The following is a 12,387-nucleotide window of genomic DNA, read 5'->3' as shown; positions in this document are numbered from 1 at the left end:
GTGTCACCTAATTATGCCGTTCACCCACGGTGCTCAGAATGACAGAAACCACATTTGGGTTATTTTAATTCATATTAATATGCAAGTCGAGGATGCAACAATGTGTGGTCCTTCTTGTGCACTTTAAATATGTTAGAACAACTGATCACATTTACTTTTCCTCAGCCAACAAGACAAACAGCAACATCACTATCCTATTTCAATCTACTATCCCCCATAGTTGAACATTTGACCTATTCTATTGGTCAGTTTGTCAAGAAATAAATAGCCTATTCCAAACAGACACTTGGACAGATTATACACTAAGTATATAAAACATTAGGGACACGTTCCTAATATTGAGTTCCACCCCCACCCTTTTGCCCTCAGAACAGCCTGAATTCGTCGAGGCATGGACTCTACAAGGTGTCGAAAGCGTTCCACAGGGATGCTAGCCCATGTTGACGCCAATGCTTCCCACAGTTTTGTCAAGTTGGATGGATGTCCTTTGGATGGGAGACCATTCTTGATACACACAGGAAAATGTTGAGTGTGAAAAACCCTGAAGTGTTGCATTTCTTGACACACTCAAACCGATACACCGGGCACCTACGACCATACCCCGTTCATAGGCACTTCAATCTTTTGCCTTGCATATTCACCCTCTGAACGGCACACATACACAATCCAGTCTCAATTGTCTCAAGGCTTAAAAATCCTTCTTTAACCTGCCTCCTCCCCTTTATCTACATGGACTGAAGTGGATTTAACAATTGACACCAATAAGGGATCATAGCTTTCACCTGGTCAGTCTCATGGAAACAGCAAGTGTCCTAACGCAGTAGGCTACACATGAACGTTTGTTCCATAATGCAATTAGCTGGAAAACCACATTGTCAAAAGCACACCGCACACAGGAGTGGTTTCATGTGACAGGGATGAAAATATCCATTAGATATTTAGAAAGAGGGGAGTTCTAATATGCAACAACTAACCTGAGCTGCTAATATGACTAGGATTGTGCCTTTGGCTATTGGACAATGAAATAACGTTTATATAAAATAATTCCACGGATTTAGGTATGATTTTGGCTAGGCTACTTTGAAGCAAGGTAAGATACGCATCATAATATATAGTAAAGCGTTCAGGTTTCAAACAAATATATTTTTTCAAAATGCATACTGTCTCCAGCTCATTGCAAAGTGGTGTGTAACATGCTGATGAAGCCTGCCTTCTGTTGCCTACGCATTTGCTGTTTGAGATGCTAATGAAGCCTGCCTTCTGTTGCCTACGCATTTGCTGTTTGAGATGCTGATGAAGCCTGCCTTCTGTTGCCTACGCATTTGCTGTTTGAGATGCTGATGAAGCCTGCCTTCTGTTGCCTACGCATGTGCTGTTTGAGATGCTGATGAGGCCTGCCTTCTGTTACCTAAGCATTTGCTGTTTGAGATGCTGATGAAGCCTGCCTTCTGTTGCCTACGCATTTGCTGTTTGAGATGCTGATGAGGCCTGCCTTCTGTTGCCTAAGCATTTGCTGTTTGAGATGCTAATGAAGCCTGCCTTCTGTTGCCTACGCATTTGCTGTTTGAGATGCTGATGAAGCCTGCCTTCTGTTGCCTACGCATTTGCTGTTTGAGATGCTGATGAAGCCTGCCTTCTGTTGCCTACGCATTTGCTGTGTGAGTTGCTGATGAAGCCTGCCTTCTGTTGCCTACGCATTTGCTGTTTGAGATGCTGATGAAGCCTGCCTTCTGTTGCCTACGCATTTGCTGTGTGAGATGCTGATGAAGCCTGCCTTCTGTTGCCTACGCATTTGCTGTGTGAGATGCTGATGAAGCCTGCCTTCTGTTGCCTATGCATTTGCTGTGTGAGATGCTGATGAAGCCTGCCTTCTGTTGCCTACACATTTGCTGTTTGAGATGCTGATGAAGCCTGCCTTCTGTTGCCTACGCATTTTCTGTGTGAGATGCTGATGAAGCCTGCCTTCTGTTGCCTACGCATTTGCTGTGTGAGATGCTGATGAAGCCTGCCTTCTGTTGTCTATGCATTTACTGTTTGAGATGCTGTAGCAGCAGCTCTCGCGCTGACAAATTTTCCGCTCAAAAGGTTCCGTATCTGTATGTTGTACGCGTGTGATTGAGATACTGAACAAAATATACTGTACACACACGTCAATGAAATTCCACTTAATTAACCTATAGACCGATTAGCATGACCAGTCAAATGTATTTCCATCCACTGGTATTTCCATCAATGAAGAGGCTGAAAAGCATTATTTCGATAGAGGATTTTTTTCTTCCAACTCCCGGACAATTGGCCTGCGCCTATTTTATTTATTGGCTTTTCTAATAAATAAAAAAACAGCCAAAAGCTAGCTATTACTGGCTAACAGAAACCCTGGGCTGCAGCAGTAATTACTTGTCAGCGCCAATCAATTGCACAGCAACTTAGCACTTTCTATCTGCCTCCCTCTGCCTACCTGCCTTGCAATAAGACATGAGAGAGGGGGGGCGGACGACAACGTGGGGACTAATTCCAATTCACAGTGCCTTTCTTAACACAACCATTAAATAGAAGATGAGATGAGTTTCATTTGTTGCAAACAGACAGACCTTTCTGGGTTCTCAATACCGCACGAAGGAATTTTGCTCTATGCATGACAGATTGACCAGGTAAATCCTGGTGAAAGCTATGATCCCTTTTTGACGTCACTTGTTAAATCGACTTCAAATCAGTGTAGATGAAGACAAGGAGACAGGTTAAAGAAGGATTTTTAAGCCTTGAGACACGGATTGTGAATGTGTGCCATTCAGAGGATGAATGGACAAAAGATTTAAGTGCCTATGAACAGGGTATGGTAATAGGTGCCAGGCACACCAGTTTGAGTGTGTCAAGAACTGCAATACTGCTCAATAGTAGGAAGGTGTTCCCAATGTTTTGTACACTCAAAGTTAACCAATTGATTCTTGAAGAATAGAACTTAAAGTGCCTCATTCAACTGCAATACCCCATCAGAACCCAAACTATTAAAAACAATGTTAATGTAAACAAACGCTGTATAGCTGTAAAACATGGTTAAAACTATCATTTTGATAGCATGGACGGTCAGACATTGCATCCATAGCTCGGTCTATAAATTTGAGAGTGGTCACATTTCTCCAGATTCCATCCTTCAGGTTTTTGCCAAAACAGAGGCGGGGTGTCAACTTTGTTATTGTTTGAATTAGGGACTCTAGTTTTAAAATCGCTCTCAAATAGCATCCTTACTATTCCCACCACCAAGAAAAAGCGAGGCCGGCGGAATAAGGAGCTTATTAAATCCAGTCCTCAGATGCTGAGAAGTATACTCCTGTGGAATATCTGCTCATAATATGTTGCAGAGAGGAAAAGATTTAGCTTACCACCCCAAAATAACATCCTAACGAAAGTGGAGTGATAAAAACAGAACTGCAGATGGCAGCCAGTTGTACAAAACAAACGAAGTGGAGGAGGGAGATCAGGACACAGCAGGAAATGTCATCTTTATAGATACACCATATATACAAATGTATGTGGACACCCCTTCAAATTAGTGGATTGGGCTATTGCAGCCACACCCGTAGCTGACAGGTGTATAAATCGAACACACAGTCATGCAATCTCCATAGACAAACATTGGCAGTAGAATGGCCATACTGAAGATCTCAGAGACTTTCAACGTGGCACTGTCATAGGATGCCACTTTTCCAACAAGTCAGTTCATCAAATTTCGGCCCTGCTCAAGCTTGTGGAGTGGAAACGTCTAGGAGCAACAACGGCTCAGCCGCAATTTGGTAGGCCGAACGGGACAGCCGAGTGCTGAAGCAACAGCTCACTACGAGTTCCAAACTGCACCTGAAAGCAGCGTTAGAACAGTAACTGTTCATCGGGAGCTTCATGAAATGGGTTTCCATGGACGAGCAGCCGCACACAAGCCTAAGATCACCATGCGCAATGCCAAGCGTCGGCTGGCGTGGTGTAAAGCTCGCCACCATTGGACTCTGGAAGAGTGGAAAGGCGTTCTCTGGAGTGATGAATCACGCTTCACCATCTGGCAGTCCTATGGACGAATCTGGGTTTGGCGGATGCCAGGAGAACGCACCTGCCTCAATGAATAGTGCAAACTGTAAAGTTTGGTGGAGGAGGAATAATGGTGTGCTTCCAACTTTCTGGCAACAGTTTGGGGAAGGCCCTTTCCTGTTTCAGCATGACAATGCCCCCATGCACAAAGCGAGGTCCATACAGAATTGGTTTGTCGAGCCAGAGCCCTGACCTCAACCCCATTGAACACCTTAGGGATGAATTAGAATGCCGACTGCGAGCCAGGCCTAATCAGCCAACATCAGTGCCCGACCTCACTAATGCTCATGGCTGAATGGAAGCAAGTCCCCACAGAAATGTTCCAATCTCTATTGGAAAGCTTTTCCAGAGGAGTGGAGGCTGTTATAGCAGCAAAGGCTAGACCAACTCCACTCCGTGACCAACTCCATTAATGCCAATGATTTTGGAATGAGATGATGTTTGACAAGCAGGTGTCCACATACTTGTAGTCATGTAGCGTACAAGACAACATCCTAGCCAGGACTGAAACAAGATACTCAAAGAAATTGTTACCAGTTTCTTCAACCTATAACTAAACATTTGAACAATGAAATATCCATGTGCATCAAGATAGTGAAGACAGAAAATCGGCTCTTTGGTTATTACTTGGTTATACTTGCCCTCAAATGAATGTCAAGCCATGTCAAGCTGTCCCGCTTTTTTTGCAAAGAATTAATCTCTCATCAGATGTGAATCTGAAAGCCATCTCCCTCTTAAAACTCTACTACCTTCTCCTGCCCTCTCTCTCCTGCTGGAGAAGAGACTCCTCATCTCTTATCTCGCTCCTTCCACCTGTCTGAGTGAGCACAGCCTACAGACTAATCTGGACCTCACACATTCTCTAGGACCACGGGGCATCAAACTGAAACACTGCCTTGTTTAGCTGAGGCTGATCGGATCTTATTGGCAATCTCTGTCCGTAACAATGGAGAGGGATTCTAGCGACAACAAAGAGACATCACCCAATCACACCGCAGCATATTCTGAGTGGGTCCATGCAGTAGGAGGTGGAGAGCTTCTTAATGTAGACAATGACTTAAGGCACTAGATTTGAATCAAGGATTCCAGCCCCTCTCCAATCTAGCCTCTAGTCCTGAAGTTGTGACAATTACAAGCCTCTCTAAAAGCACTTCCTATCTAGACACTTGGAGCTGCTCTTGTTTCAGAGATATTGCCAGTCAAGGTTAGAATGCAAGCTGTTGATAGCAGGGGGAGGTGTAGGACTCCTACGTGTTTCTCTCCTTCTATCCTCTTGTCAGCCAACTGAACAGCTTCCAGGTACTTAAAATGCAGCTCCATCAGTCTATCAACCTGTAGGACAGAGGGAGAAGACATCAGACACCAATGCAAGGTGCTATGCATACAAAACCCCATGGAGGGAGAAAATAGGATTCAGACAGCCAGAGGCTAGCATGTAGTATGTCTATAACCATGTATGTGTGTCTGTAGCACCACTCAAGTAGCAGAGGGACTGTTGTCTCTATCACTGGTGGTGAAGTTAATAACTCTTTCCACCACAGGATCAATATTTTAGTCATTAACAGTGACCAGTCACAGGCTGATCAATACATACTCACACCTGTACAAGCGGATCTCCATCAGGGAAGTGAATATGTAAAACCTGATTTTTCCTGATTTGCTTTTTAAGAAATATTGCTGTGAAAATGATCTGCAACAGTGGTGGATCAGTGAAGATCTCACCTTCTCACAGTCGTTCTCAGTGAACTTGCTAAGGAGCCTCGTCCTCTGCTGGGCTTTCAGGTTCCGCAGGCAGGAAGATATGATGGAACACACGTGTTCTGCAAAGGGAGGAGAACAATATCAGTGCCACCGAGGCTTCATCAAGGTAGCTCAGCTTCATCTTCATGGGTTAGAAGTAGCCTAGTGTTACTGAACCCACAGTGCTGGGAGCCAATATTATACTGTATGTGAACATATTATGCATTTTCAGAATTCATAGGAGTAATAGACTATTGTAAAAACGTATATTCCAAGATCAGGTTATCGTCTGACAGTGGCAGGAATAGAAAAATATGATTACAACTGATAATTTGCTAATTCTTTGCAGAGCAAAGCATGGAGAATATTAACAGGGAAAACATGTTTAAAAGTTATGACAAGTAAAAATCTATTTCCATTAAAAGGCTGTAATGCTCCACAACTGTTATTCTTGTCATCGAATTGAATTTCTGGTGGTGATAAAAAAGCCTTCTGTTGAGGGTGTGTGGCCATTTAATGAGCTTGGGCTCCAAAACATCTGGTTAACAGACAAAATGACTAACAAAGAGGCAGTTGGTCCTAGAACTACTCTTGTTAACCTAATACACGCATCACAGAACATTTACCCCAGAGACACATCCATGTTGTTATAGCTTACACTTGCATCTGACATTTAGGGCTAAATCTGACTAAATAATAAATAAAGAAAATATGGAGTAATAACAGTCACATGTTGGTATTAATTAGAGGTCCATTTTTAAGTTCAACTCATCTTGGAAGTTGCTAAGCAACAAGCAAAATACTCGATTCTTGATGTTAAAACCTGTCTTCAGCAAGGTGCTCAATACTGCTCTTCCATGTGCCATTCATTAAACACATTTTGAAGAGAGATAAGTGCCACACAAAGCAAGCTCACACCTCTATTCATTAGTGTTATCATTTACTGTTTGTGTTCATTATGAGAGTTAACTACCATTGTAATGTCACCAAGTGGACTGCCCCTCTACTGTGTGCACATAATGAGAGGAATGCAACTTCCGGGGACACTAATTTGTCAACATAACCCGAGTAGCAATTACAGTCAGCACCTTGACACCACAGTGGGAAGTTACTGATCGCTACAGGGCACCCTCCACATACAGAACACGGTTTCCAGAAAATTTGGGGGCGTCTGGCGTTTGTTGCTCAAGATCGATGATTGATGCTGATTAAGACACTTGTCATCTGGTGAGGGTGGAGTTAGACTACCGATGGCATGAGAGGAGCTGCCGTCACCTCAAGCTTTAGGGGCTCAACTATGCTGACAAGAAATGAGAAGAAACATATAGCTTTTCTATGAAAACGAACAGCCAAATAATTGAGCAAGACAAGTATACAGGACCAAACAAATATATTTCAAAGGAAAAAAATCTGCCATCCTCTTACTAATTATAAACCCATCTTTTGACAGTCACAGTGATAAGCCTGTACACTCAGAGGGATTTCTAATTCAGGAAGTACACAAACAGAACAACAGCATGTTCATCAAACAGCACCACAGAGAGGAATTGCCGTCTCAGCTCTTGCTCACCTGCCCTCCAGAGGACCAGGGTCACATGGGCACAGTGGGGGGTGTGGTGGATAAATTAGGACATTATTAGAGGCTGAATAAATAGTGTTTCTGCTGAAGGATTGGGGCTGCTGCTAAAACTCTCCCTGGGCTGGAGCATGCTGTGGGAGACGAGCTGGACTGGAGAGTGGCAGCTCATCTCTGAGATAGATTCTGTCTTACATACTGTAGTAGACTATGCCCTGGGCTTCACTGTAGGCCAGGCCTGCTCATCTCTGTTACGAGGGTAAAAGGATAGGGTGTGTGAATGAGTTAGCTCATTAAAGTGCCACCAGACCATGGCACGCTCCAGAGCCCCTCAATGAGAAAAGCCATTAGCAACAGGTTCATGGTTGCAGTGTGACTTTCCACAACTTGATGATTACATCCCAAGTGTGATAGAAGGCTTCAGCTTCAACACCTTAGTGCAGTAATCATGGCTCCATTACATACATGTATGTATGTATGTATGTATGTATGTATGTATCTCAGTCAAAATATTATGAATTGCTGCCTGTTGCAGGTTGTTGGCCTACATACCACATTTAATACCATGTGTGACCTGTTTGGTTTGAAGGGTTGAGGTTGAGACATGTTCCTGTTAAAAGTCATTTCTATACCCAAACTTGGTTGGTTCAACATGATTGGTCCAACATTATGTTTGGTTAAATGTGGTCACAAAGATGATAAAGCTCCAATGTAGTCATTGTAGGAATAGGTGAATGTGCTAAATTAGTGAAATATGGTTGATTAAATGTATCGTCAATGATTTATCCAATTCTCTCCTTATCACAAATCTATAAAACATAAGGCAGATAAATGCCATTTCAATCAGTGAGTAAAATACAGCTCCTTGTGCTCACTAACAAACCATTAGGCAAACAAAATGGCTGTCAGTTCACTTAAATACAGATTAATTTGTGTTAATGGAATCATGCAACTGGTAAAGAAAATGGCTGACAAGATTGATGGCACCAGCACGGGAAATGTAAGTATATTACCCCATTACCCTCGCTTTTACACAACCAACAACAAGCAAACCACCAAGAACAAAGAGCAGCAAAAACAGAATGGTATATCAAATACAGGCACGGTACATACCAAAGGCACACATAATAACGACGGTTTAACCCCATTCGCTCAATACAGGAACGCTGCATTGACCAACTGTTCATTAGATGTGACCTAGAAAAATTATGCAGCTCTGTTACCCTTATCAAAGGCACATCACAATAAGATATAGCATAGACTGCAAAATTAGTCTTAGGTCTCCCAACGGATAGAGGACCAGCATGGTTGATGCTGACGGTTTCTCAGAGAGTAGCTCAATGCTGCAGTGTACTTTTACAAGCTTCAACGGCATCCAAAGGCAGGGCTTTCTCCTATAGAGCTCCATTTTTATGGAACGGTCTGCCTACCCATGTCAGAGACGCAAACTCGGTCTCAACCTTTAAGTCTTTACTGAAGACTCATCTCTTCAGTGGGTCATATGATTGAGTGTAGTCTGGCCCAGGAGTGGGAAGGTGAACGGAAAGGCTCTGGAGCAACGAACCGCCCTTGCTGTCTCTGCCTGGCCGGTTCCCCTCTTTCCACTGGGATTCTCTGCCTCTAACCCTATTACAGGGGCTGAGTCACTGGCTTGCTGGGGCTCTCTCATGCCGTCCCTGGAGGGGGTGCGTCACCTGAGTGGGTTGATTCACTGTTGTGGTCATCCTGTCTGGGTTGGCGCCCCCCCCCCTTGGGTTGTGCCGTGGCGGAGATCTTTGTGGGCTATACTCAGCCTTGTCTCAGGATGGTAAGTTGGTGGTTGAAGATATCCCTCTAGTGGTGTGGGGGCTGTGCTTTGGCAAAGTGGGTGGGGTTATATCCTTCCTGTTTGGCCCTGTCCGGGGGTGTCCTCGGATGGGGCCACAGTGTCTCCTGACCCCTCCTGTCTCAGCCTCCAGTATTTATGCTGCAGTAGTTTATGTGTCGGGGGGCTGGGGTCAGTTTGTTATATCTGGAGTACTTCTCCTGTCCTATTCGGTGTCCTGTGTGAATCTAAGTGTGCGTTCTCTAATTCTCTCCTTCTCTCTTTCTTTCTCTCTCTCGGAGGACCTGAGCCCTAGGACCATGCCCCAGGACTACCTGACATGATGACTCCTTGCTGTCCCCAGTCCACCTGGCCATGCTGCTGCTCCAGTTTCAACTTCCACCTGACTGTGCTGCTGCTCTAGTTTCAACTGTTCTGCCTTATTATTATTCGACCATGCTGGTCATTTATGAACATTTGAACATCTTGGCCATGTTCTGTTATAATCTCCACCCGGCACAGCCAGAAGAGGACTGGCCACCCCACATAGCCTGGTTCCTCTCTAGGTTTCTTCCTAGGTATTGGCCTTTCTAGGGAGTTTTTCCTAGCCACCGTGTTTCTACACCTGCATTGCTTGCTGTTTGGGGTTTTAGGCTGGGTTTCTGTACAGCACTTTGAGATATCAGCTGATGTACGAAGGGCTATATAAATAAATTTGATTTGATTTGATCCTCCCCTCCTTGGTGAATGATGGGATGATATGCATGTTGCACATTGCTGGTAGAACTCATCATGAGCTTAGACAACACATAGGCTATGCCACCACCCTGCTCCCTCTAACACAATCCCTAGTTCCCCCTCTTCCATAAGTCAGCAGCAGCAGAGACTGAGAAAACAACGCTTCCCGTATCACAGCCACTGCAGCACAGAGTGAGGGACAAGTGAAAAACATTCATGAGGAAATAATACCCGTCTCTGGGAGAGCTAGGGTAGCACCTGTGAACATTCTCAGTCTAGTGGTGATCATAGTCATCAGCACTAGAGACTTTCTGTTCCAGTCTAATGGAACCACAACCAGGTGACCCAATTTGACAAAAAATGGTCCATGTGTAACCGATGTGAAATGGCTAGCTAGTTAGAGGAGTGCGCACTAATAGCGTTTCAATTGGTGACGTCACTCGCTCTGAGACCTTGAAGTAGTTCTTCCTCTGCAAGGGCCACGACTCTTGTGGAGCGATGGGTAACGATGCTTCGTGGGAGGCAGTTGTTGATGTGTGCAGAGGGTCCCTGGTTCGAACCCAGGTAGGGGTGAGGAGAGGGAAGGAAGCTATGCTGTTACACATGCTACTACTTACTGTATTACCATCATCAACATCTGTTGAAAATCTCATCTGCATGAAAACCAGAACAAATACTACACTGAACAAAAATATAAACGCAAGATGTAAAGTGTTTCATGTGCTGAAATAAAAAATCCCAGAAATGTTCCATACGCACATATTTCTCTCAAATTGTGTAAACAATTTTGTTTTAGCGCTGTCCCAGTCTAAGAAAAAATGTTGGTAGACCGAAAGTCATCTGTTCTTTCGACCAATCGATTGCCTTTTTTTTTATTACATGTTTTTATGCGTGCATGCATGCATATATATATATATAGAGATTTGGTTAAAATGTCATATATATATATATATATATGCATGTATACAAGCTCAATGCATATAGTTGATTTGATTAAAGACATTTTAATCAAATCAACTATATGCATTGAGCTTGTCTGATGCTTTAATCTTACAGTTTGATGCATCAAGACTGTTTCAGAGATCTAGATAACCAATTTTTTTTTTTTTTACTTAACTTGACCAAACCATTCTCAGATTCTGCTATTACTCTCCTGAAGTTGCCAGTAATAGGCTACATGAGGAGTCAACAACCTTTCTCATGTGGAATGCCAATTTATCTTACCATTTCTACTGATCAGCGCACCAGTTACGGTTTTCATATGCACATTTTCATGAAAGTTTAATTTAATTTACAATAACGTCTTCATATCGCAAACTCATTGTCATGTGGTTAATGAAAATTCTATCCAAATCTAAATGAAAATGATACCAACCTAAATGTACTTTTATTGCCAACTACGTAAAAACAGCCCACAAAGCCAACAAATAAAAGCATTGCAGCGTATTTCCAATGAATCACATTGCCTACACATGGCCTGTCTGCAACGAACTTGAAACATTGTATCAACTATTAACTTGGGTCAGGCCAGAAGCTAGAGCTACCGAAATTGCAATATTGTATTAAATATTCTAGGCCCTCAGAGTTTCCTGCACCAGTGAGCTCCGGACAGACACAGCTGTAGGCTATTTGCAAAAGGGATAAAAAGCAGTGCTTGACTTGGGCAGGAGTTCACCAGAACTGAGAACCTGCACCTTGAGCCCCTTGTTCCTCGTGTAGAATATTAGCTCAAAAGTATTGTGGCACTCCTGCACCTAAATATAAACAGTACGAGCCCCCAAATTGAGTACCAGACCCTATTTAAATCCTAGTCGGGCACTGATAAAAAGCTGGAAAGGTTTTTTAAATACATTGAGGAACTATTGTAATTTTCAATGGATGTAAAAAAAAGAATTACATTTGCTTGATGTTTGAGACGAAGAAAACATTACTTTGAGAAGCTCGACAGGTGGTGGTGCGTTAAGCCAATCAGAAATACTATCAGAGACCTTCTAGAGCAGCAGCGCCCCCTCAAGGTTCTGAGCCTGTCTGGCAGGGGTGGTCCTGCAAAGCCACGGCCCCCTGATGGGAGAGCATAATATACCAGGAAATTCTCAAAGCTGCTAATGAGATCCTTGACGACCTTGTACCTAGCCGGTGGGGATTCCGGTGGGGTGCCCCCACGCAGGCAGTGGCAGAGCTAGCAACACTAGCTGCAGTAACCCATGGGGGGGGGTCACACTCGGACATTCACGGTGGTACAAAATCAAAGGTCTGACTGCATGGCGATGGGGGAATACGGTCACTATGGGGGACCATGGTGTAGGTGTTTCAGGGGAAATCTGACCTCCATTAACAATGGTTAATAAAATCTCCCCATTTTTTGCTCAGTTTTGCAGGCCTTCTCATACAGCTGCAACTATATACATTCGTAAATCAAGACCTTTCTTGAGTTGGGTTCTGGGATGGTGCA

The 12,387-nt window shown here is 43.7% G+C and overlaps 1 protein-coding gene across 1 annotated transcript in view; it reads right to left on the bottom strand.

The window, feature by feature from the left end:
• LOC109908099 (beta-catenin-like protein 1) overlaps positions 1-12,387 on the bottom strand; it is a 39,214-nt gene that overhangs the window by 7,665 nt on the left and 19,162 nt on the right. Inside the window, exons 12-13 of the mRNA XM_020506560.2 lie at positions 5,800-5,897; positions 5,329-5,409 (exon numbers count right to left, since the gene is read on the bottom strand). Of these exons, the coding sequence (XP_020362149.1) occupies positions 5,329-5,409; positions 5,800-5,897 (179 nt within the window). The remainder of the gene's footprint in view (positions 1-5,328; positions 5,410-5,799; positions 5,898-12,387) is intronic.

This window comes from Oncorhynchus kisutch, linkage group LG17 (genome assembly GCF_002021735.2).
Source record: "Oncorhynchus kisutch isolate 150728-3 linkage group LG17, Okis_V2, whole genome shotgun sequence".
NCBI lineage: Eukaryota > Metazoa > Chordata > Actinopteri > Salmoniformes > Salmonidae > Oncorhynchus > Oncorhynchus kisutch.
Note: the sequence above shows the minus strand (reverse complement) of the source record. Positions and strands in the feature narration are given on the sequence as shown.